Source organism: Alligator mississippiensis, chromosome 8 (assembly GCF_030867095.1).
Source record: "Alligator mississippiensis isolate rAllMis1 chromosome 8, rAllMis1, whole genome shotgun sequence".
Classification (NCBI taxonomy): Eukaryota; Metazoa; Chordata; order Crocodylia; family Alligatoridae; genus Alligator; species Alligator mississippiensis.
The window spans coordinates 19,832,416-19,857,407 of NC_081831.1; the positions used below are offsets into that span (position 1 = coordinate 19,832,416).

Consider the following 24,992-nt stretch of genomic DNA (forward strand, 5'->3'; position numbering starts at 1 on the left):
CTTCACATAGGGATCAACTCCACCACCCTTCTTCCCATCATAATCCCTCCTATACAAGATGTATTCCACTATGCCTGTGGTGCAGTCACAGGTGGAATCCCACCAAGTCTCTGTGATCCCTATGAGATCATATTGATTGTTGGTTCGTAGGAGGGCCACTTCCTCCTGATTGTTTTCCACATTTGTGGCATTACTGTACAGACAACTAAGCCTGCCTGGGCTTTCAGGTGAGCTGTGGAATAACCTGTCCATTGACTGGTGTCAGAGAAAACTTTGTATTGTACCCTGGGATGCTAGTTTTGAGGTTGCCATTTTTCAGGCTTGAAAATGATCTGACCGTGAAGGGACTCAAACCCTCAATCATCTGAGCCAAAGTCAGATGCCTTATCCATTAGGCCACATGGTCTCAGGGCATGCACCTCTTTTTCCTTTCCTGTCATGCCTTGATGCATCTTATATTGACTAGAGAGGCTATCCCCCAGGGTCCTAGGGTCAGCCTTCATCCCCTGGCCAGCTCCCTCTTCTTGTACCCAGCTGGTCCCAGTCTTACTCCTGAAGCACTAAATTGTGGTCTTTTGGGCCCTATTAGTGCTTCGGAACACGAGTTGCCTTTTGGGCTGTATTTGTAGTCTCATTATTCCCCTATAGCATACCATGCATTACAGATGTCACTCCCTCAGCATTTATTTTCCTGAATAGGCTTTGGCCCTCTCTTCTTGGGGCTGTCTCCTCAGCGGGGTCCTGGGGTCATCCCCTTGAACTCTTAGCTTCTCCTACCCCTATGAAGACTGCCTGCTGCTAGACTGGGGGTTGGGGCCTGGATTGGTCAAGGGAAGCTGCAGCCTACTTTAGACTTCCTCGAAACTTTCCCAATCACAGCTGAGGACAACAGGATAGACCAAGGAGTCCACCAGGACTACCAACATGAGCTTTGTGTGCCCTCGCACTGACAACAGTACCTGGGCCCAGAAGTAGAGTTTCACATCCTCATAAATGCACTGGATGTACATCATATCCAGAGGTTCCCCAGGATCTGGGAATAGGGATTTTCTAATAATTGTTTGGGCGCACCCTGAATCCACCAGGGCCATCACTTTAATGCCATTTACCATGATCAGGACCATCAGTTTTGCAGGCTGGGCAGCCCAAGACCAAGGCTGTACTATCCAGATTTGAACACAGTCACACTCCATATGCAGGCAGTCTCAAGCCCAATGTCCAGGCTGGCCACAAGTCAAACAAGCAAATACACTTGGGAGGAGCCAGTGATCAGAAGTATTTTTATTGCAGGAATATTTACAGACCATCACCCAAGTCAGTCTCCATTGTGCCAGGTGCTGTGCAAGCACATAGAAAGATACAGGCCTGCCAAATACAGCTTACAGTCTAAAAAGAAATAACAGATGTGGCATGGGAAAAAAATGGCATTGTCCTCCCCATTTTGCAGAAATTAAAACATAGACAGATTAATGTCACAGAGGGAGAGCCCTGGCAGATTTCAGAGCTAAGCATTTTCATCACTTTGCTGCATTTCTTTGCATATTTTGCATTTTCTTTATGAACCTGGCTTGCTCTTGCTTCCTGCTCCCTACCCTCTTAGGAAGATACTGAGCGCCTGGTAGCATGGAATTTGTAGTGCAACTTCTTGTCCTCCAAAGCCATCCACAGAGACACCACGTCCATGTCTTTGTCCTCTGCGGCTGCCTTGAAGGTGAAGTTCTGAAGCAGGATGGTGAGGAAGAGAAACAGCTCCATCTGGGCTAGCCCTTCCCCTGGGCATGCCCGCTTTCCTAAGAAAGCATAGGAAATAAGACAGACAACCGAGCATGAAGCAGTCCCTGCTCTCATCCAAAACTCACCAAAATTGATGGGAGTCAGATAGTTTAGATTGCAAGAAACACCAAACACAGGTGACAGGGTTTTTTTGTGATGGGGTGAATGGGATTAGGGACAACACTGAAAAAAAAGACTCCAGTTGATTCTGTAGTGTAATATACCCTTCAACACTATAGGAGTTTAGCTTTTGTCATCAGTGGGTGCATCTACACATGCAATTAATTTGAAGCAATAAATGCCAGAGCAGTTTGAGCTGGAATAAACTACTCCCAGGCTCAGCATCTACATATGCTCCTGGGACAGCAGCAATTTGAGCCAGGGTGGAGCAGTTGATGCCAGGGCCACTCCTGCTCTGCTCCATCTTGGGCTCTGAGTGGCAGCATCAGGACTGGCTGGGGCACAAGGATGCTGAAAGTATGAAGCTGTTTAACTAGGTGGCAGGCAGGAGTCTGGCCCCCTACTGGCTGACCTGACTGGACACAATGTACGCCCACAGTCAGCATCTACACACATTTAATCGCAGTTAATTACTCTGCCATAAAATAGTACTGTCCTGGGTAATACTATCTAACAGCAGTGTTAATTAGTTTACTGCAGCCTAATAGCATCCCATGTGTAGACAGTGACACTTTACTCTGCAGATAACTGGTCTACTTCGCAGTAAAGTGCATGTGTAGACATGGCCAGTGAGAGCAGGATTAGACCCGCTGATGGATTTGCTGTACAACCATAAGCAGGTGACATTTCAAATAGGACAGTTGTAAATCTGTTTACCTGCAGAGAAAGGTATGAAGGCCTCCCTTCTCCTGAAGTGTCCATTCTCATCCAAGAAATGACCCGGGTTAAACTGTTTTGGAGTCTCCCACTGGACTGGATCAGTGTGCGCAGAATCTATCAATGGAATAGCAGGTGTGCCCTGTGAAATTGAGAAGAAAACATCTTAAAAATCCACTTTAAATATGGTATTGCTAATATGATTATTTACCTGATGAATAGCCTGAAGAAAGGACAGCTGGAACATTTTGTCTTCAATAAAGAGCATGACCATTTCATCCTTCTGCAGATCGGCCAGTGCAACCCACTCAAGAGAGAGGCTTAAATGGACCTTAACTGTTGCATAGCCTTTGTATTACCCCTCTGCATGAGCATGACTCTCAGTCAGAGATGTGTCACATGAAATCCAAAATATATCCTGATCTATTTATTTAGCATTGTAAAAACTGCTAGAGGCACCCATACTAAGCCCTGGGTGCCTGTCCCACAGACTGTAATAGAGAGGGTTCTCCTCCCACCTTGACATAATAAAACACTGGTCAGGAAAGTCAACCAAGAAGCAGAGCCCACCTCTATCCCTCAGGTTGTGGAATAGATGGGTTTAGCTGAATGCCCTCTTTTGGCAGACAAAGGGAAAGCAGAGAATGTCCTGCTAGCTCAGGGGTGTGCAATTATTTTGGGCAGAGGGCCACTTACTGAGGTTTGGCAAGGCATTGCGGGCCACATGACAGGCAGCCAGGGGCAGGTAAATGTTAACTTTAATTTTTTAGGGGCCCCGCAGGTCACATAGAATAGCTACAGTTTGCCCACCCCTGTCTAGCTGCTTCCTGCCATAGATAGCCAGGCAGTAGGCCTGTGAAAAGCAGCTACTATTCACTTCGGATTCAGATTCGGATGATTCGGGGGACAGTGATTCAATTCAGGGATTCAAATTACTGTCTCGATTTGATTTGGCAGAATCTCTGAATCAGCCAGGCCCATCCCCCGCCCCTCTCCCAGCCCCGCCATGTCTGCCCTGCCCTTCCCAGTTCCCAGCACTTGGGGGGGAAAAAAGCCCCAGCTCAGCAGGTGCTGCCGGGCAGGGGGCGATCCCCACTGCCCCATGCTGCATGGGAGGCTCTGCATAAGCCCCTGAGCCACCCCTCCCCTCCTGCTCCCCCAGCCCCCTCATGAGTGCCCTGCACAAGCCAGCTCCGGCCCTTTAAGAAAAAAAAAAAACCTGAAGAAACCCTGGGGCTCACTGCTGCTGCTGAGGCTGTGAGCCTGCTGAGGCTGCTGCCCCAAGGCTGCACCAGGAGCAGTGAGTCCTGGGGCTTTTCTTGGCTTTTTTTTTCTTAAAGAGCCAGAGCCCTGGCAGGCAGGGCAGCCGTGGGGGGGCCAGGGGAGCAGGAGCGGGTCAAGGGGGTTCATGAAGAGCCCCTTGTGCAGTGTGGGGCAGTGGGGAGCAGCAGGGATCGCCCCCCCCCCCAACCACCTGGCAGCACCTGGTGAGCACCAGGGCTTTTTTTTAAAGTACAGAGCGGGGCGGGCAGGGGCAGTGGGCAGGGGTCGGGAGGGGGCTGGGAGTGGGTGGGGGCCAGGGGGGGCTGGCAGAGGTCCCCCCATGGTCCCCTCCCTAATCCACCCTCCCACTCCCCTAGTACTTACCAGCTCCAAATGGCTGAAGCTCCCTGCTGCAGCCACCAGGGACTGCCCAAATCATCAAAGCTCTCTGAATCTTGTCAAAGATTTGGAGAACTTTTAATTGATTCAGACCTTTAAATTGGTCCCCTGATTTGATTCGGATTTGGAGATTTGGGCACTAAATCAGGCCAAATCTCCTCCGAATCGAATCACCACCCGAAGCTTCACACAGCCCTACCAGGCAGGTCCAGCTAGGCACTTGTGCCCATCTCAGCTACAGTGGGGAGGCTGTGAGGGACAGACTCCAAACCAGGGGAAGCAAACATGTGCCAAAATCAGCAGTTAGTCATCTTGTTTACACTGCCCTGTGTGCTGTAGAGGTCACTCACCCAGCATTGCCTCGGACTTTGAACTAGCCAGGGCATTTATAATGCAAAATCAATTCAAGAGACAACAGGACTCCCATACAAGACTTTTCTGCCATATCCCCCCACTGAACCCTCAGAGAATCCAGTAAGACACTGCACCTTTGGGATTGTGTGGCCCCGAAACACTGTGTCCCGAGTCACTTCTCGGGGGAAGTTTTCATTGTGTACAGGCTTGTAGCGCTGCACCTCATGGATTACTGCGTTGGTATAGGGCAGCCTCACCCTGTCCTTCATGCTGGGGACATGGTTTGCACTGAGCACCTCATCGATCTCTTGATGGATCTTAGCTGAAAAGAATAAGACTGAGAGTTGTTACACTTTATAGAGCAAGGGGCTCCACTCATCTCCCCTTGGCACTGTGTGAATTGTCATACCACAAAATATCTAAAAGGGACTGAGGGGTCTGACTTTAACTCCTTGCAGACACCACTGAATCCAGAGCTCTGGCTCAGTGTTTATCCATACAGCCCATAACATAGTATTGATGGAGTGAAGGACACGCCATCTGCTTCTATAACTTTGTCCAATTGCGTTTATCTTTACAGGACCTGATCCTGCAACAATTTACATATAATATACTCCAGGTTATATCTCATAGCTAAAAGAGGTGTGAGCAATGTCTATTAGGACCCCTTTCTTCTTAAGTAATTTCAGGCTGCATTTAGCACAGCAAAGTGAGAAAATCTGACTTTTTCCCCCTTGCCATATCATAATTTAAGGTTACTAAAAGAGAATACTTCCTCTGTTCTTTATACCTTGAATGTGTGGGAACTTTACCAACACCAAGAGGCAGAAGAGAAGGCTACCGCTGGTGGACGTTGTCCCAGCAGCAAAGAGGCTGAACACCAACCCCAACAAGTTGTGATCAGTGTATATGTTCCAGGGAGTGCTCTTTTCCTGTAAGGATACAAAAGGTACGAGGAGAGACTGGGGCACCTGGACCTTTTCAGCCTCCGCAAGAGAAGGTTGAGAGGCGACCTTGTGGCTGCCTATAAGTTCATCACGGGGGCACAGAAGGGAATTGGTGAGTATTTATTCACCAAGGCTCCCCTGGGGGTTACAAGAAATAATGGCCACAAGCTAGCAGAGAGCAGATTTAGACTGGACATTAGGAAGAACTTCTTCACAGTTCGAGTGGCCAAGGTCTGGAACGGGCTCCCAAGGGAGGTGGTGCTCTCCCCTACCCTGGGGGGTCTTCAAGAGGAGGTTAGATAGGCATCTACCTGGGGCCATCTGAACCCAGCACTCTTTCCTGCCTATGCAGGGGGTCGGACTCGATGATCTATTGAGGTCCCTTCCAAACCTAGCATCTATGAATCTATGAATCAACAAGGATCTAAGTGTGGGCACAACATTTACAAGTCAGACAAATGCCCATTCCTCGTGGCTGCTGTCATTGGAGTCAGAAATGACCCTGTGATTTTTATTCCTCATTTTACCTTCTCTGACTTCATGAGGAAACAATCAATGAAGTCACGAGGTGAGGCTGGATCCAGAGTACGCTTATGAAATTCCACCATTTCTTGGATAAATTTCTTCAGTTTCTCACACTCAGCGAGGACTCTACTGTGTACTCCAGGCAAATAACACATAATGCCAGGAAAGATACTGTACAGCTGTGAAGAGAAGAAGCCTGAAATTTGCCATATAATCAGAGCATATCTCCAGTTCTACCCCCAAAGTGTTGAGGTTGCTCTTGATTATTGTCCTCTCATTCAGAATTATGCTTGCTTCCACCCCTGATCCATAAACTCAAACAGCCATTAAAAGTGCAGGCTCTTCATCTCAACAACCACTTGCAAACTTCCTAGCCCTGTATTCTACAGCAGCAACTGATTCACAACTGATTCACAGATTCAGGGGGGAAAAATCCCAACTCAGGACAGAACATGAAAATGCTCAGTTCTTAGCAGCTGGTCAAGTCCCACCAACTGCTGTCTGGATTAAGAAGACTTCTCAGGATGTCCGTTAGGCTCTCACTTGATGGAAGGACTGTTTGGATCAGTCCCTAATATGCAACCAGACTTTCACTAAGATAAGGAAAGTTTGCACTGACTTCCCTACATGCTGAATAGAGAGACAGATTCAGAATGCAGAGATGTCCCCATGAGTTGAGAGTGGTGTGGCACATACCCTTGCAATAGGAGAGTTAAAATAATTGATGTAATTTGTTACAGTGTCCAAAAGCTCCAGGAAGGCTTTGTCTTTGTAGTTGAAACGGCTCCCAAATACAACAGAACATATCACATTGGATACAGCATGTATGAGGGTCATCGTTGGCTCAAAAAGCTCCCCTGCAGCATCCAAGGAGACAAGGAAAAATATAATGGTGTCAAACATATCATGCATCTCTGCTTCATGTATAGCCATGTTCCTCCCAGTCCCCTTTAAACAAATATAAGGCCTTCCTATACCCTTCCCCTTTTTAACTCATCTCTGTGGTAACCCATAGTTTAAAAAAATGCCATGACAAAAACCCCCGTCCAGTAGCTTTCAATGAACTGAGTTTTACTTCCTACTATAATTAAATGTTCCCTGCCCTGGCAGGCTTTATAATGGGCACAAAGATATCCTTTCTCTTCCACCACCAGGATCCTTAGGCCTACTATCCTATACTGTCATGAGCTGGTATCCAGGCAGCCTCCCTCTTGCGGGCATCCACGAGGCCCATTTCTTATGTCTGGATCTTCAAAGCAAACCTGCTCCTCTCCTCCCAGGGAGGAAAGAAGGAACCCATCAACCATCCCAGTACTGATCAATGTGTGGTATATGTAGGTGTTTAACTCCTGCCTCTGCACTTAGTGTACATTTCTAAGCACTCTCACTGTGAAGGGCTGGGACACCATTTTTATTGTCAGAATGCATATAAATTGTGCTGTTTCTCTCATAAAGACTTCAGTCTTATATCACATGAAAGGAACAACCAAAAGGGACTAATCTGAGAGAAAATATTGGTCCACTCTTTAGATATGGGGAATGTGCATGTTACCTGTGCCACCTCCCAAAAGCTCCTTACAGGGTCCTGAGTGCTCCCAGAGTTTTGAAGACAAAAGCCTTCAGCAATTGGTACTATTGGGCAATATGTTTTTTCTTCCCTTTTTCCTGTGGATGTTAGCTTCAGCTTTCTTTTCCATTGATCCTTCTGTAAGAGTTCCCCAAGTCCGTTGATATTTAGCTGAGAGCTTTGGTATCTAACCCCAGTCCTTCCAGCTGCACCTAGCCTCTCTCTGTCCAAAATCAGTGACACTGCAACTAGTCTATGTAAGCAATTTAAAGTATGGAATAGTAGCTAAAAGCCTGACTCAAAGCACTGTAGTCTTTCTATCAGGTTTTCAAGTCAGCCTACAGCAGTCTACAACTGCAGCAGAAGTAAGTCACTGTTCCTGTGAAGGTCTATCACATCAACCTTTATTAGGTATTTTTTGCAACAATTGTTGGACCATGATGCTACTCTGTATCTTATTTGCACCACTGTATTGAAATAAATATGATTCAAATGACCTTTCGTGTCTGCCACAGCCTCCACCAGGAAATGAGCCTCTTTCTGTATTCGCTCTGACATTGTTCTCTTGCCCATCCCAAAATCCCGCAACGTAGTGAGTGTGAACCTGCGGAGTTCTCGCCATGTCAAATCGCTGTTGGGGTCAATCTCTGTAAAGACACAGCCAGGAAGCTCACACTGTACCAAAACTCATATTGGATTATTGGAAAGAGAGAGGTCTACACTTCTGCTTCCAGAAATGTTTACTTGTAGAAGATCATTTGGGTGCAAAACATTTTGTCTGTGTTGGACCAGGTAGAACGTGGTCCCTGGTAAACCAGGACAAAAGAGCTGGAACTCAACCTGTGTGGAAGTCTGTTTGGGTCTGTAGTTTGTAGTTGTTTCATTTCCTCGGTGCCTCCAGTTTTAGGTGGCCTGTGCTTTTATGTAATAGCTGAGAAAGTAGAGCATCCCTGTACAGTCAAACAATGTTTTTGTTGGGTTTTTTTTTTTTTTTTTTTAAAGAGTATTTACAGTACAGACAGGTTTTTAAAATTCACTTCTCAAAAACTTGGGGAATAGACTGTAAAGAATCTAAGCTGCCCCTGGCTGCAGACTGCTGCTGCTCCCTCATGGGCTGCTAATATTTATAGCCATCCTACTCCAGGGGCTGAGCACAGGACACAGAACACCAGGCATACCACATGTCCAGCCAAGCTGGAAGAGTTGGGTGTAGCCAACTCAGGGCCCATTAAAAAGACTGCAAGCTGCCCTGCGACAGGCACCTAGGTGAGGTGCTGCTGAAGCTTGATGCCACTCATGAGTGCTCTTTGGCAGAGTCAGAGAGGTGGATGTTGGGAATACTGTGTTGCTTATTATTCAAAGTCTAAACAATAACAATGTGTTTCATTGGCTGGGGTGGGGAGGGATGACTGGATTTGGGGGCAGCCATGACCCCCCTATAGGGGGGAGGTACAACTTGGGAGGGAGGCAACCCTTCAGTGTGTAAAGCAGGGGAGTGGGAGCAAGTAGGAGGAAGATAAATATTTGGAGGATGGGAGAGAGAGAGAAAAAGAAATGTTACTTCCTTTTATGGATGAAGTGTACTAGAGGGGACCCCCAGGTGCAACTAGCCTGAGTTGCACCTGGCTGCCTGCTCCAGCTCCCTGAGCTTCAGGGATCAGGGTTTTCTGTTTCTTATGGAAAAGAAAACCATGGATATTTCCATTTCCCATGGGGGGGGGGGGGGGGGGGGGGGGGGGAAAAAAAAAACCAGTAAAAACCCCACAAAGGTGAATGGATTTGAAATGACAGAGTGTGGGGTGAGGAGTTTGGTTGTATCTTTGTGTTTTAATATTTTATTCCATTTCTAGAACTTTTATCATATATTGTAAGCTGCCTTGAGTCCGTGTGGGGTGTAGAAATCTGATAAATAAATACAATAAGTAAAACATTGGCTCATTTTATCTCCTGTGAAATGAAATCATTTCCTAGGGCTAGTGTCCTAACCATTGAGCCATACCATCAAGCCATCGTTTTTTGTCCTCAGCTTTCAGGAACTATCAGATCTTAGCACCTCTTAATCTTAATGTGTGATACGTTAAGTAATAACATGATCAGGAAGACAGACACAAATACCTTCTTCCATCAATCTCCGTGGAAAGGGTAGGTCAGGGCGCCCACCAAATTCTTCAGCATGACCCACCAGAGCATCTTTCATCACTTCATACCCACAGAGCACCACAGCTGGCTTTGATCCCAGCCACACAGTGAATACTGGTCCATATTTCTTGATAAGCTGGGGGTAAATCACAGAGATGATGAGATTTGCTTGCTAAAAATAATCTGCTCTTAGAACACAGATCTCCCCCTGAGCCATGAACCTGAGCTTAAGAGGGTAGGCTGCTGAGGAAGAGCTAAGAGAGCATAAAGATTGTAACAAGTAAAACTTTAATGGAGGGGTATCCACTAAGGGTTAATCTCTGCGTTATTTACGTACTGGGGTTAATGGTTTGGCACAGAAATAAGTGCTGAGGTGACCCCTATGCATTTGAACTGACCAAATCACCAAATTGAAATGCCTCAACTGTTGAAATAAAGCCACTTTTACATATCAGTCTGGAATATTCATTGCATATATTCATAAAGATATCCTGAATAAGGGAGGGCCAAATCATCAGCTAAAGGAGACCTGCCTTACTATTTCCTCTGCTGCCCAGAAGAGTTCTCTCACTACTCTTGGGAGTGTGTGTTTGGGGGAAACTAAATCAGGCCTGCTTTCCAGAGGCATTTTGATGCATGGAGCCCAAGTGCATTTTGATACACTGAGCCTTATACGATTCCCCTTCTGCTCTAAACTAAGAACATTCCTGGTCTCTCCCAACAACAGGAACTTCAGACAACCCTTCAAGAGGCCCCTTACCTTTGGATAATGCTTACACAGGGGGAAAACATCTGTCTGCCATAGGTTCCCCAAAATGGGCCACGGTGCTGGTCCTGCAGGGAGTTGGGCTCTTTTCCTGTTAATTTCCAAGACCAAGTAGCACAGGACAAAAATAAGGAGAAGAAGAATCAGGATCCCTGTTGTCCCAGCATCCATTCTTGTCTGTCACCTTGGGGGAAGGATGGCAAAAGAGCTTTATTACAATAGTTAGGAAGCCCAGAATGAAATCTGTAGCTAACTGCCTCTTGTTCTCTCCTTCCATTAATCTCCTTCTGCAAAGGGCTGAGAGGTCAAAGTCCTGGGGTTAATGATTTCTTATTTAAGGTCAATGACATCAGAATGTGGCATTTTATTTCCACCCACCCTACCCGTCTGACCTGGGAGATCTAGGATTTTAAGAAGGGGCTGCAGACGGTGTGCTGCATTATCACATATAGCATAATAGATAATACAATAAAAGCAGAGGGTGTTCAATTGTCTATTGTGGTCTTATTTGGCCCTCTACCCTAGGGTGACCTTTGGTCTTGATTAGGTACACCCTTCCAGGGCTGATCTTGGCCTGTGCTCAAATATCAAAAGGCAAAAAAAAAAAACCCAACCCAAAGAAAACCCAGGCTGCTCTCAGCCTCTTTGTCGGGCTCAGTCCACGTCCCCTTTTACCCAGGATCAGGTTCTCAAAATCCCAATCACAAAGATCGAGAAAATCCCTTAGTCTAGTCTTTGTTATGTGCTGGCCTGCCCTGCACCCCTTGAATATTCACAGTCTCCTTGGGGTCTCCCCCAGGCACAGGACGGCTCTACCTGTGACTGTAATTTCCCTCAGGCCCCTCCTCCAGATCCTCTGTTGAAAACTCTGTTCCAGAGATTATCGCAGGCCTTGTGGACCCCCTCTCTCCGGATCCTCAGCTGCAGCTCCCCTCTGGAGATGATCACCAGCCCCATGTGTGCAGGCGTCTGCCTACCTCCCGCCCAGGATCCTTCTTACCGTGTTCCTCTGGCAGGTTCCGCAGCCCTTGCCTGCGGGACACTCAGCTGCTCCCCTCTCCCTGCAGACTGCAGAGGACTGACGCCCTCTGTCCCTCTCCACGGCCGGAAATACCTCTGGGCAGCCTCCTTCCTCCAATCCTGAGTGAGATGCTGCTCTGGAAGTGTGATGGGTATTTTCCTTCCCTTCCGGTCTCCAGTTGTAGTCCTGCTGGCCCTCCATGCTGTGAGTTTTGTCTCACTCCTTCACAGTGCCCTTTCTATTTAATCTTCTCTGTCAAATCTCATGTATTGTTTGCCAGACTCTGATCCTGGAACAGGATCCTTGAAGGCAGTGCCCGCTGGGTTGCTAGTGCTTACCTCATTTAAGATCAAGGCCTGCAAGGAACTTTTTTCACAGGAAAATTTCAATTTTGCTGACATTTTTTGATTTTGAAGCAAAATATTTTCTTTACGGGCAGTGTCAACTTCGAATCAAAACTGTTGCAATGATCACATTTCCATAGTTAGCTACACCTGTGATCCCACCATGGCTGCTTCAAGGGTACCTACTCAGATCTCAGGGCTTTTACCATCACCCTTCTCAGGTGGAGGCAGATAGCCCTCTCCCTCCTGACCAGGAATTGGGGCTCTGGTTCCATGCAATTCATTACAATCAACCTGGCAAGTAACTTTTGCTCAGCACCTGCTATTCTGACTTCTCTCTCACAGGGATATTGCCTGACTTAACCAGTGAGCAATGATTCATGGATTTACACAAACCTCAGGACATTTTTTTTCCATGTCAGAAAAGCATATTATAGAACAATAAATGGTCTACATTTTGAATTGGCAATCTTTCCCCAGCAGCAGCCTGAATTAACACAGCTCAGTCTTGAACTGGGCCAGGGGCAGAAGTTGGTAAATATTCTGTCACTAGATGGTGCATTCTCACCCAAACTTAGTTAGCAAAACTTACTAATGGAAGCCCTAGGTTGCCAACCCCAGTCATAATATACTAGTCAGGATACTAGTTATTAAAGATTACTGCTACCAGCCTTACGAAACAAGAGTTTACTGTCAAAAGTTGGTGGAAGGGCTGAGGAAACAGGCAAAACCCCTTGCCGGGGCATTCTCTTGTGCTGGGACAGAAATGAGCCATTAGTCCATCCCCCCGAGAGCGCTGGGGCAAGCTTGCCTGGAGTAAACTGAAACACTCCCTTCCTCGCCCCTCAACACCCTGTGCTTTATGACAACTTAACAGGGAAAGTCATCAACCCAGTACATGTGGCCTGGCAGGACTTCACCTACCTCCACAATGGCTTTGGGATGGGCTCTGTCTAATAGATGTATGTTGCCTCCTAGAGGTAACAGAGCAGGATCCCAAGAGCAGATCTTACCTCTCCTTGAGCAGCAACAAGATGTGTTGCACTGCCTGGCACAACCCTGACTTCAAGTCCTTTCATGTGCTGGCTTCTCACACTATAAACAAGAGCAGTCCAGTTTCCAGGGCCCTACCAATCTGCTGCAGATAAAGGGACCCAACCTTTTAAGTCAGGATTTTATGTCTGACCCAAATGTATTGTGGTAGATGGTTTCTTCCAGTGCTACAGGAGATTTTTCTGTCTAATCTCTGCAGCCAGAGTATCGCTTTCCATAGAAGAGTCAAATAGAGAAACGAGATTTGTAGAGCTCTCAAGCAATTGCTTGGTTGCCTTGTGAACTGCTTTGTCTCGGTTGCCAATTGTGAAGAGTTACAATCCAACCAATTTCCCCCTGCCAAGATAGAGCTGAAACGACAGCTGAGAACACTTGTTTCTCAGAGGAAAACCGACAGTGAACCACTCATCATACTGCAGAACAAAAGGCGAAAAGACATGACCTTTAGGACATTGGCATCTGCTGTTCTGTTCCAGTCTCCCAGTCGTCCCCCTGGGTGGGTCATGAACACACATTACAGCTTGTCTTCTTTGCTGTGCTTGAGGGGGTCCTTCAGCCATGGCATTTTTAAAGCAAAATAAGCACACTGAATACTTAGCCTTCTGCAGCTTGCAGGTCCCTCTGGGAGGGAAGATCTGGAGTAGGCTTTCCAAAATGACACTAAATCTCTTAGGAAAACAAGCTTTATTTTCAGGTTTAAGTACCTGAAAATCACCTAAAAGAAAGTGTGTTGGTCCAGCCTGTTACCTTAACACCAAGGTGACTCAACCAGAACCGCATATAGCAAGAGACACTGTACCCTGGAGAGACTGTGGTGTAAATACACCACACAGGCTCAGTGAGGAGTAGCAAATCTCACTGTCCCCATGGTTCAGGTAGGGAATTGAGTATTAATGGTAGGTGAGATGACTTGTCCAGGGTCACACAGGGAGTATGTAGCAGAGCCAGAACTAGACCCCAGCTTCCAAAATCTCTGGCACTGCTTTCTCTTCTAGAGCATCTATTCTCTAAAATTCACGTGGAAAGGATCTGGTTTTCTTTTCCATAATTAAAAGGCAAATTCCAGACTTTGGTCCTGAATCAGTCTAGTTAATGCCTGAAGGAAACAGTGTAAGGACGGGAGGGAAATGCTGTGTTTCCTGTAGCAGCATTCATACTGTTGCTGTGCAGTACGAGATGTGTATAATGGAGAGCACATTGTGTGTTGTTTCACTTCTAGGCTTGGTGTTGAAATCAATGGTGATACTCCACTCTAAGGAAGAAGAAGATAGCACCAAGGATCTTGTTAGTCCTGGACTAGACTAGGCTATAATGGATGGGCTGGAATCATACCTGAGGTTCTGCTACTTATGCTGCAGATATTATTTCAGCTCACCACCACAGGCTTATTTTTCTTAATCTCTAACCTAAATTTCCCCTGCTGAAGCTTAAGGCCATTGCTCCTAATCCTGTTCCCTACAGACACAGAGAAAAGCCCATCTCCTTCTTCTTTGTAATCACCCTTCAAGTATTTGAAGACTGTTATCAAATCCCCCTGCCCCAGTCTTCTCTTCTCCTGACTAAATAACCCTAGCTCTTTCAGTGTCTCCTCACAAATCTTGTTTCCTAAGCCCTTAATCATTTTTGTCGCTCTTTGCTGGACTCTTTCTAATCTGTCTGCATCCTTCTTTAAGTGTGGGGCCCAAAACTGGCCACAGGACGCTGGGTGAGGCCTCACCAGTGCTGAATAGAGTGGGAGAACCATTTCCCTTGATTTACAAGTGACACTGATCACTTCCAAAGCCCTCCCTGCTCTTTCCCTCTCCCTTTCCCTAAGGTAGTCACAGCTTACTCTCTCCCACCCTTTCTCTTTCCTCCCTCCTCTATGGCAAATGCTGTTTTTACCTTCTCTTTGCCCCATCCCACCCCACATTGGCAACACAGTCCCTCCCCTCTTTTTTCCCCCCTCTCCTCTTGGATGGCAGTGGTGGCCCGTAGTCTATGGCCCCTGGCAAGCACCCAGCACACCATTCTAATACACTAGCTCCATAGGGGTGACTTGGTGGCAGCCTATAACCACATCGGGGTGTGCTTCAGGAACTGGGAGAACGTCTGTTCACCAGGGCACCCCAAGGGAAGACAAGGTCTAACAGTCACAAACTGCTGGAAGACCATTTTTGACTGGACATAAGGAAAAACTTATTTACCGTCCAAGTCTTCAGAGTCTGGAATAGACTCCCCCCAGAAGTGGTGCAAGCACCTGCTCTGGATATCTTTAAGAAACACTTGGATGCTTATCTTGCTGGGATGACCTGACCCCAGCTGACTTCCTGCCCCTGGGGCAGGGGGCTGGACCCAATGATCTCGTGAGGTCCCTTCCAGCCCTAATGTCTATGGAATCTATGAAATCACTAGAGAGAGCAGCAATTTAGCTCAGGGACTTTGGTAAGGGCCTCCTTGCCAGCATAAAAGCTGTGGTCAATTGAGTTAGGATAAATGGTGGGGTTCCTAGGGCAACATAATCCTGAGGGTGGGAGATGGATCTGTCTGACCTTTGGACTCTACCTACCCAGGTCAAGATGCTGCATGAGGTGCAGTGGAGGAGGGAAGGGGCCAGTGCTAGAATGCATTGCCCCACAAATCACACACATCTGTGAGAGAGGGACAGAGATAATGACAAGACCCAGTGGGGATATGAGTCTACCTAGTGATTCTTTTTGATTTGCTGGTATTAGTTGCTGGCTTTCTCAAATGTACAAATGTCCCTCCCAAGATGCATTTGTTTTTTTTAAACCCTGTGACTCAGTGCTTTCAAGTGGGAAGTGTTATCCATCAAAGGAACCAAGCTGAAGTAATGCAGTTTCCCAGTTTCTGGTGAGGGCACTAGCTGGTATGATTTACTGCCATTTTGGTGATAACTGCATTTTGAAGAACATTAACTCCATTGTGAAACTGCTTCTTTGATAGGCAGAGTTCAGATAGATCCAGAACTAACTAACAAACCCAAAATTCATCAGATCCCACTTTTATTGGCACATACACTTGACTCCGCTAACATGTCAGGATCATGCTTTTTCATTATTATAACAGTTTTGAATGATAGATAGTCTGAATGTCAAAATTAAACACAATGCTTTTTAAAATATTATCAAGGGTTATAATTAACATACTAGGATAAACAAAAAGTATTTTGAATTTTAAGAGCTCAAAAAAATAGACAGCAAATGGAGCAAAAAAATCTTTACACTTACAATGATTGTAAAGTTTTGGATTTGACCTCTGAAATTACAGTTTGCTATAAGTAACTCCCCTTCATCTTTAATCTGTAAAATAGACCCAGTTAAAGGAATTGTCCAGCATGCAAAGGAGAAAAATTTTTTTTTTTTAAATTTCATCAGAAAACTTGGGGCCAGAAATCTGCCTTTATACTCTGGTATAAACAGATGAAGAGCAGCTCTATTAGTATCATTAGATTTATACCAGTCTAAGAGGTCAGAACAAAACCCAATTTGCTTTTAGGAAAAAGATAATTCATTCTATTAGAGCATCCAGAAAAGAAATTAAATGAATGTCTAATTTCAGGCACTCAAAAGAAGATTTTCAAAAGCAGAAATGACTGTTAGGCATCTCAATTCCCATTGATTTTCACTGGGAGTTAGGCGCCTCTATGCCATTCATGCCTTGGAATATTTGACTAATGAATAGTCCAAACTGTTGTTTATGGATTCAGTTTAGAAATCACAAGGTATAGTATGTGGCCCAAATTATATCATAAATGCTGAATACTCTGTATATATTGTACCACTGAAACTTTGTGAAGTGATCTGGTAATGGTCTTCTTAGTGCAGATTTTCCTGTGATGGCTATTGGAGAGGGTTGTTTTTTCCCCACAGCTTCACAGAGAACCCGGAGCATATACCCAGGTAATCTCTTATTTCATTTCAGGAACAGCCTGCGAGATCTTCCTGCCAATACAATCCTAGAAAGGTATAAAAGAGACTTCCACAGACATCAGGAAAACAAGGACACATCACATCAACATCATTAATAGAGATGGATAAAATTTTCCAGTTGAATATATTCTTTAGCCAAAAAAGTTTCTCTTGACCAAAAACTATAGTTTTGAATTCAGGTCAATTTCATTGAATTGTTTATGAAAGAAAATGTTTGATTTCATAACAAAAGATTATGAATTATCTGCACTTAATTTTAAATTCAATCAAAATCAATGTTTTATTTAATTCAGATTGAATAGAACACTTTAATCTAAACCAATTATATTCAGGGGTTCATCTCAACAAGAAAAGCAAAACATTTTCATTTCATGTCTACCAAGAATTTTTTCCCCCCAATTCAACCACCAAACCAGAGAATCAGTTATTTGCACAGCTCATTTACTGGATCCTCCTAAAAATGCAGATTTTCTAGATAACTCTGCAGTCCTAGGAGTAAAGATTTTGCCATCAGAGATTAGCTGTCAATTTTGATGGTGGAAGTAGTTAATTGTACTAGTCTGAAGTCAGGCAGAACGTATGGTAGAGATGCAACTTATAGACTAGTGATTCTCAATCTTTTTAGACTCAAGGCACCCCTTGTTATGCTCAAGACACCCTTCAATAGACTTAAAGTACCCCTTGGAAAACACGAGCTCTTAGCTTTCACTAGTTTTTTGGTTATGGAAAATTTATAGAGCAAATGTTTCTGTTGCAAAGAAATCAGAAAGACCACAGCAGGGCAGAAAGTTTTTGGCTCTCTGGGTTCCTATTTGAAATCTCTGGGTTTATCTTGTGAAACATGCTTTCACGCTTGTAAGATGGAGCACGGACTCCTGTTACCTTAAGAGAAAAAGAGCAGCTTAGCAGAGCCAAGCAGCACAGAGGGTAAAGGGCGGCTGTTGATATAGAGTAACAGCACCTGAGCTGGTTGCCAGGAAGTCAGATCAGGTATCCAGAACCGGAAGGAGGAAGGAGCTATATAAGCTTGAGCAGGGGTTTAATTTGATCTTGATCTCAGGGAGGAAAGGAGTTCCTGTTTGCCCAAGCTGTTACGTGGAAGAGGCTGCAGGCCAAAGGAAGTACTTTGGAAGCTGGGAGGGAGCCAGGGGATGGGGACAGGACTTTGAGGTGGTATGGAAACTGAAGGTGGGGTTTAAGTTTTAATTTAGAAACTGGTAAGCTTATGTTTATGTCTGTTTAACTGGAGGCTTGAGCTGTGGCTACAGGAGTGGTGGTGGTTACAGGGTGTGACTGAGAGGCACTCCATGATATAAGGACAGATGCCAGGACAAAACCCTGCAAGTACCAGGGCCTCAGCGGGTTGTGTGGCTAGAAGCCCAGCAGTTGACAGACTGGAGCAGCCCTGCAAGGGTCTGGGACCCCAGGGGCTAAAGGCAGTGAGTAAGTATCCTAGAAAGGAGTCAGGGACCTAGTGGGCTATAAATTAGGAGGCCAGAAAGCCCAGTGCAGGAAAGGCAGGGCCAAGGAAGCCCAGTGAATGAAAATAGGGTAATACCTATGGGCTATGGCAGGGGCTGGAGATCATGATTAGGGCCTGTAGGGCGATAGTTCTTGCACAGAGGGCAGGCTTAGTGCCATCAGGGCATAAGTGGTGCCATCTAGACACGAGTAGTGCCAAGAGCTTTGTGTAATGGACTGTGCCTTCAGTGACAAGATGACCAAGGGCCTGGCTAAAGTGAAGTCAGACTATGGGCAGCACCTACCAGGGTCACACAAAGACTCTGGGGCAGCCTCCCAATGTGCCATATAACCCTTACATCAAGGTGTGGCAGGAAAGATAGCAAAAGGGGTGTGCTAAGGAGCTGGAGGGGAGGCAGGGTTGGTTTTGCCACCAGGGGGCATCACAGATGCCCTTGTGGCTGGTCCTGCTACAACAGCAGAGGGAGCTAGCATTGCTCATTGCATGGCACTCCACAACACCCTGAAAAGGATCTTAAAACATCCCTGGCTGAGAATCACTAATTGAGATGTATAAGCTTTTGTGAGCAAGAGTTCACTTCATCAGATGCTATGCATTTTTAGGTGTGCATTTTCTACCCTACTTTCAATTCTGTTCCTATTCTATAAACCGGGAGAGAACATAGCCTTTCTTTCTGGGTGCAGACAGACGTGCAGCTCCCAGCTGTAATTCAGAACAATTCTTGCAAAGCATTCCCTGTTACAACATTAACCCCGGACCAAACAGAAGTTCAGGGCTGGTTCCAGGGGAGAGGGGAATCTCACTCTGGGCTGGGAGCCTACAGCCAGGTTCCCACAGCAATGGCCAGGCTCTCTGCCTGCGCTTGCTTGTTTCAGAATGGGAGAGGGGGAAGGCAGTGGAGGAGCTCATTCTTGGGGCTCCCCAGCTGGTGCTGAAGAGTGGGGTGGGTAATTTGGAGCCCCCCCCCCCCAAATTGGGGGGGCTGCAACACACCCATCCTACCCTCCAGGGGGGCTGAAAACCCCCCAGACTGAACTCCCTCTGCTCCCTTTCCCCCGCTCCCATTCTGAAAATGGAGACCGGGTGGGAGCTCTGCCAGATAAAAGTTACAAAAGACTGCATTTTATAACCTCTTTATCTGATACCACCTGCAGTGAGGGGTCAGACTTGCACACAATCGGCCATTTTTGAAGCTGTTTGCAGCTGTGCACTGGTGTTTGGTCATGAGTATTATTTGCTTTCTGTGGCTAGATCAGGTGAAAATTGTCACTTGTGTCTGCACTCTCTTTTTCCATCACTTTGCTAGCTCGAGTGGGTAGCATGATTATAAAGGAAGTTGCAGTTTATTTAGTAAAGTAGTCACATCTTATTGTCACTACATATGGGAGCCGATCTGAAGGAGAAGCCACTTTTTGCAGTTACCTTTTAGAGTAGCCCTATAACTTTAGGAAGGTGGGAAACAGGGATAGGCTACAGAGAAACTTTTCACGTACATAATCTCTATTTGCGCAGCTCACTAAGCATGGCCTTATTCAAAGGGCTAAGCATGATGGATCCTTTACACACCTGTACAGCACAGAGGCCAGGACAGCACTTGTGAGTGGTCCAATCCAGTATACCCAGTGGTTGTCCCAGTGAGTGGATATTAAAGCAGGACCAAAGGCCCGAGCTGGATTAAGGCAAGATCCAGAGATGGAGCCACTGAAAGTAGAAAGCAGAGACATGCATAAGGTCCACAGGATAAAAAAAAATCTGTTTAAACCAGGGTTGGAGGACCCATTCCTCTCTGTTTAAACCCTTGTCTTGCAGATAGTTGAGTGAAATCAATATTGCTGTCCCCTAGTGCTCAAATTTGAAGTCAGGTCTGGGGTTTTGGTAATATCTTTTACCGGGCCAATTTAAAGCTTGTCTAACATCTCTTCCAACTATTTAGTTGATCCCATAAAAGATGTTACCAAAAAACAAAACCCTTATTTGCATACTCACTGGACAATCACAGCTACAACAATACTTCAACCCTTCTTAAAAAATCATGATGTTTTTGTTTCCTGGAATTCAGCTTTTCAAAGTCACATTTTTCAAGCTCTATTTCAAAAGCAAAATGTAAGAGTCTCTCTTCATAGTTTCATAGTAGGTAGAGTCGGAAGGGACCTGAGCAGATCATCAAGTCTGACCCCTTGCCATGGCAGGAAAGAGTACTGGGGTCAAACGACCCCAGCAAGGTGTTCATCTAGCCTCCTCTTAAAGACCCCCAGGGTAGGAGCCAGCACCACTTCTCTTGGAAGTTGGTTCCAGATCCTAGCCGCCCTGACTGTGAAGTAGCGCCTCCTAATTTCTAGCTTGAATCTACCCTCTGCCAGCTTGTGACTGTTATTTCTTGTCACTCCTGGTAGTGCTCGGGGGAACGGGGACTCCCCCAATGCCTGCTGGTGCCCCCTGACTAGTTTGTAAACAGCCACTAGCTCCCCCCTCAGCCTTCTCTTGTGGAGGATGAACAGGTTCAGGTCCCGTAGCCTCTCCTCGTAGGGCCTGCCCTGCTGCCCCCTGATCATGCAGGTGGCCCTCCTCTGGACCCTCTCAATGCTATCCGCATTCCACCTGAAGTGCGGCGCCCAGAACTGGACGCAGTACTCCAACTGTGGCCTGACCAGTGTCGCATACAGGGGGAGGATCACCTCCTTGGACCTGCTTGAGATGCATCTGTGGATGCATGACAAGGTGCGGTTGGCCTTCCTGACCGCGTCCCCACACTGTCGGCTCATGTTAATTTTGACCTCAATAATAAATCCTAGATCCTTCTCTGCCTCTGCGCTGATGAGAAGGGAGTTCCCCAGCCTGTAGGTCTGCTGCTGGCTCTTCCTCCCCAGGTGCAGCACCCTCTTCCTTCTTTTTTGTAAGCAAGTGAGTAAATAAATGAAAACTGGAAGGTTCTGTTATCATGTGGCTCAAAAAAAGTAGCCCAATATTATGAAACAAAATAAGCTTGTGAGTGGTGGTAATACTGTGAAATCACCCAGCATACAGGGCGCCTATACATGAGCACAGAGGCTGCTCCGGTGTGCTGGAATTCCTGTACATCAGAGCAGATTCGGTCGAGTCTGCTGGAGCATGGCAACCGCCGCACTCCAGCAGCTTTCTGCATCTCGTGTATCAGTGTCCCTACAGTTAAAAATGGGATGCTTGAACTAAAACTCATTGAACAAGCTTTAGTTCAAGGGCCCCCACTTCCATTTTTAAGTGTGGGGATGCTGATACAGGGAGCATGTGGTGCTTTAATTTAAGTGGCACCCCCCCCACACACACACCCCCCCAGAGCATGTGTATAAGTGCCCATTATAGTGGGCGCCGCGCTAGCTGCGGCTTGGCTTGCGTGCAGCTTGCCGGCTTGAGCAGGATGCTGAGCCATTGGTGGAATTTCTTCCACCAATCAGAAGAGGGTGCCCTCCCCCCTCTTCTCCTGAATGGTGCGTTTACGATCCCAGCAGAGCTCCCAGGAGAAGGGGTCCCTGGGAGGTTTTTGCCATCCCTTTCTCTGATTGGACCTTTTGCAATCCCGGGCAGAGCCCTGGATGGATATAAAAGAACAGCATGTTCAGCTGCGAGACCAGACTGTTAGCTAATAAAAACCTAGTCTGTGAGATCTTCCTGAGAAAGCCTAGGATTCTGGACTAGCCTAGAGATTGACACGACACCTCGTTCGACAAGTGACAGAAGTCAAGTCTCTTGTCACTCATGAGTTACCTTCTTCGGCAACAAGAGGTTATCCAGTTTGGAACATATCAAGAAACTGATTAACAGCCAGGAAAAAAATACTAAATCAGGAGGAGACATCTATCACATATGAAGAATGTCTCTTCCTGCATATAAACACGAGTTAGTCGCAAAAGAAATATTTACCATACTAATTAATCAAGGACAAACATTTCATATGGTTACACACCAGACAACTAAGAGTCTGCCTGAAACCAGCCTGAATATAGCATGATAAACTGGAAGAGATACTTCATTATTCCTTCTCAGATGTCCTAGCCTTGAACTCGCATCCTCTTGCATGATGCAGTTAGCATCAGTATTCTGTACTTTAATTTTTGTGAGTAGGCCCGAGCTTAGCATGAGTTTCAGAGTCATCAAGACCAGTGAGGGATGAGAAGAAGAGCGGAGCTGAGAAAACCTCGGGAGACCTGCCCCAGCAGGCGATAGCTCTAGGCTCCTGAAGACGCCGCTGGAGAAGCCACTGCCAGAGCCTCAGACCTGGAAGCAGGGACAGCCTGCTCAAGCCCCACATGGTGTACACCCTGGCGCACAAAGCCTTGGCCCTGGGAGCGGTGAGAGACTGCTTGGGCCTCGTCAAAGGGCATCTGCCCTAAGGCGCTCTTGAAGCATCGCTAGTCCCTTTCCTCCCAAAGGGACACTGGGCCTGGGCCTAGAAAAGGTGGGCAGAGCCCCATCCCTCACCTCAACAGAAGGTGGGGCCTTGGAGGTGCCCCGGGCTGGACCCCGGCCTGTGAAGAAGGAACCCCCTACGGCACACCAGAGCAGCAGCCAGGTCCACAAGGGGGGAAAACAAGCCTACCTCATCCCTGCTCAGGACAACTGTGAGTTCAGGGAATAGGGGCTTCACAGGGCAGGGGCCGGATAAAAGGGACCTCCCAACCCCCCTCCTTTCAGAGAACTGGGTGGGAGGTGCACCTAATATTTTGTAAACTGGTTGTACTGTGTGAGTTATGTTATATTTTAGCTGGTAAATAATTTTAAGGTTGTTATTTTCATTGGAGTCTATTTTTCTTGTTGCTTAATTTGTGGAGCGTTATATTGGGAATCTGATACTTACCTACCGGAGGCCTGCATGGGAACACCCTGTGGGCCTAGTGGCTTACCTTAAGGATCTCGGGGTCCTGGGTAAGGGGGCCACTCTCAAAGCATACTCCGCGCATCCCCATTCCCGACTACAATTATAAATATGTGTATGTATACGAGTGTATAGAGGGAGGGCTGTGGGGCTGTGCAGACGTCTCCCAGGGGACACGGGCCCCCAGATCTGCACGCGGGATGACAGCATGCTGCTACTGCTGGCTGAGGTCGGCACCAGCACTGGGTTCTTCCCGGTGCAACACGTGCCGAGGGCTGGGAAGAACCTGGCACAGCCCTCCCAGGGGGCGCAGGCCCTCAGATCTGCATGTGGCATAACAGCAGGCTGCTGCTGCCAGCTGGGGTCAGTGGCAGCACCAGTTTTCTCGGCGCAGGCTGCGCCGAGCACTGATCCTAGCCAGCAGCAGCAGCAGCCTGCTGTCATCCCATGCGCAGATCTGGGGGCCTGTGTCCCCTGGGAAGAGTCTGGCCCATCCCTGCAGCCCTCCCGGGGGGCACAGGCCCCTGGATCTGTGTACGGGATGACAGCATGCTGCCACTGCTGGCAAGTGATAAGAGTTTTGCTTTGAACAGTTTGAGGTGCAGTTTCCCAGAAACCCCTGCACCTATCTTCTTGAAACGTAGCAAGCTTCATGCCCTCAGAGGGGGCTGTTATCCCTGCAGCTTTTATCCAAATCAGGCAAAAAAAGACAAAGTTATAGGCATTTTCATGATTCCCCATTATAGACTATGGGCAAAATGTCGAAACACGTTGAAACAGTTTTGACAAAATTAAATGGAACAGTGCTTCGAAACAGCAAAACAAAACCACTGTCCATTTGAAATGGTGAAATGGAAGTCGAAACCAAACAGTGCTGTTTTGCCCTGTTATATTGGCAGTAGGTGGCCAGTGGTGTCCCATAGGGTTCGGTTCCTGGTTCTGTGCATCTTTATCGACGATTTAGATGAGGATGTAGAAAGCACGCTGGCCAAACTTGCGGATGATACTAAGTTATGGAGAAAAGTGGTTATGCTAGGGGATTGGATGCAAATCCAAGAGGACCTAGATAAGCTGGAAAGGTGGACAAAACGGAACCAGATGCAGTTCAATAAGGATAAATGCAGAGTGCTTTATCTGGGGAGAAGTAACCAGAGACATGAATATAGGTTTGAAGGAGATATCCTGGCCATGGTGGCTAAAAGGAACCTCGGGGTTATGGTTGATCACAAGATGAACATGAGCCACAAATGCAATGCTGTTGTCAACTGAGGTAATAGCATTCTGGGATGCATTAGCCAGTGTCACAGGCAGGGCTAAGGGAGTGATACTTCCTCTCTACTTGGCACTGGTGAGACCCCAGCTGCAGTACTGTGTCCAGCTCTGGGTACTGCACTTCAAAAAAAGATGTGGAGAATCTTGAAAGGGTCCAGAGAAAGGCCACAAGAATAATTAGGGGCCTAGAGGACAAGCCTTATGAGGAAAGACTGTGGGATCTGGGACTGGTCAGCCTGGGGAAGAGAAGACTAAGGGGGGACTTGGTGGCCATCTATAAGTATGTAAGGGGCGAATATTGGGAGCTGGGAGACAAACTGCTCACTAGGGCACCCCAGAAAAGGAAAAGGAGCAATGGCCATAAACTGTTAGAGGATGGTTTCAGGTTGGATGTAAGGAAGAACTTCATTACAGTAAAGGTGACCAGAATCTGGAATAGACTTCCCAAGAAGACGGTGCAGTCCCCAA

At 46.8% G+C, this 24,992-nt stretch overlaps 2 protein-coding genes and 1 non-coding gene across 6 annotated transcripts in view; all 3 read right to left on the reverse strand.

Moving 5' to 3' along the window:
* Positions 1-333: 333 nt before the first annotated feature.
* On the reverse strand, positions 334-406 carry TRNAQ-UUG (transfer RNA glutamine (anticodon UUG)). Its single transcript has one exon. It is a non-coding gene; the product is annotated as a tRNA-Gln (tRNA).
* Positions 407-1,266: 860 nt separating this feature from the next.
* On the reverse strand, positions 1,267-11,677 carry LOC102572949 (cytochrome P450 2C5). Its single transcript, XM_006267286.4, has 10 exons — positions 11,571-11,677; positions 10,565-10,754; positions 9,781-9,940; positions 8,163-8,312; positions 6,795-6,955; positions 6,101-6,277; positions 5,417-5,558; positions 4,761-4,948; positions 2,611-2,752; positions 1,267-1,790 (listed from the first exon to the last, which is right to left on the reverse strand). Exons 2-10 carry the CDS (start codon positions 10,739-10,741, stop codon positions 1,597-1,599), a joined length of 1,491 nt encoding a protein of 496 aa, XP_006267348.1. The 5' UTR covers positions 10,742-10,754; positions 11,571-11,677; the 3' UTR covers positions 1,267-1,596.
* Positions 11,678-15,975: 4,298 nt separating this feature from the next.
* LOC106737838 (aquaporin-8) overlaps positions 15,976-24,992 on the reverse strand; it is a 50,212-nt gene continuing 41,195 nt past the window's right edge. For all 4 annotated transcript variants that reach the window (XM_059732198.1, XM_059732199.1, XM_014595648.3 and 1 more), the window contains 2 exons: positions 19,970-20,104; positions 15,976-16,946 (listed from right to left, as the gene is read on the reverse strand). In XM_059732198.1, the coding sequence (XP_059588181.1) occupies positions 16,904-16,946; positions 19,970-20,104 (178 nt within the window). In that variant the 3' untranslated portion in view covers positions 15,976-16,903. The remainder of the gene's footprint in view (positions 16,947-19,969; positions 20,105-24,992) is intronic.

Bases quoted from the DNA above. Each gene is read 5' to 3' on its own strand.
- LOC102572949 (XM_006267286.4), bottom strand. From the start codon at position 10,741: ATGGATGCTGGGACAACAGGGATCCTGATTCTTCTTCTCCTTATTTTT. The intron at 9,941-10,564 runs GTAAGGGGCCTC...ATTTACCCCCAG, and splicing joins TGTGTAAGCATTATCCAAAG to CTTATCAAGAAATATGGACC. The intron at 6,956-8,162 runs GTCATTTGAATC...TGGATGCTGCAG, and splicing joins GGCTGTGGCAGACACGAAAG to GGGAGCTTTTTGAGCCAACG.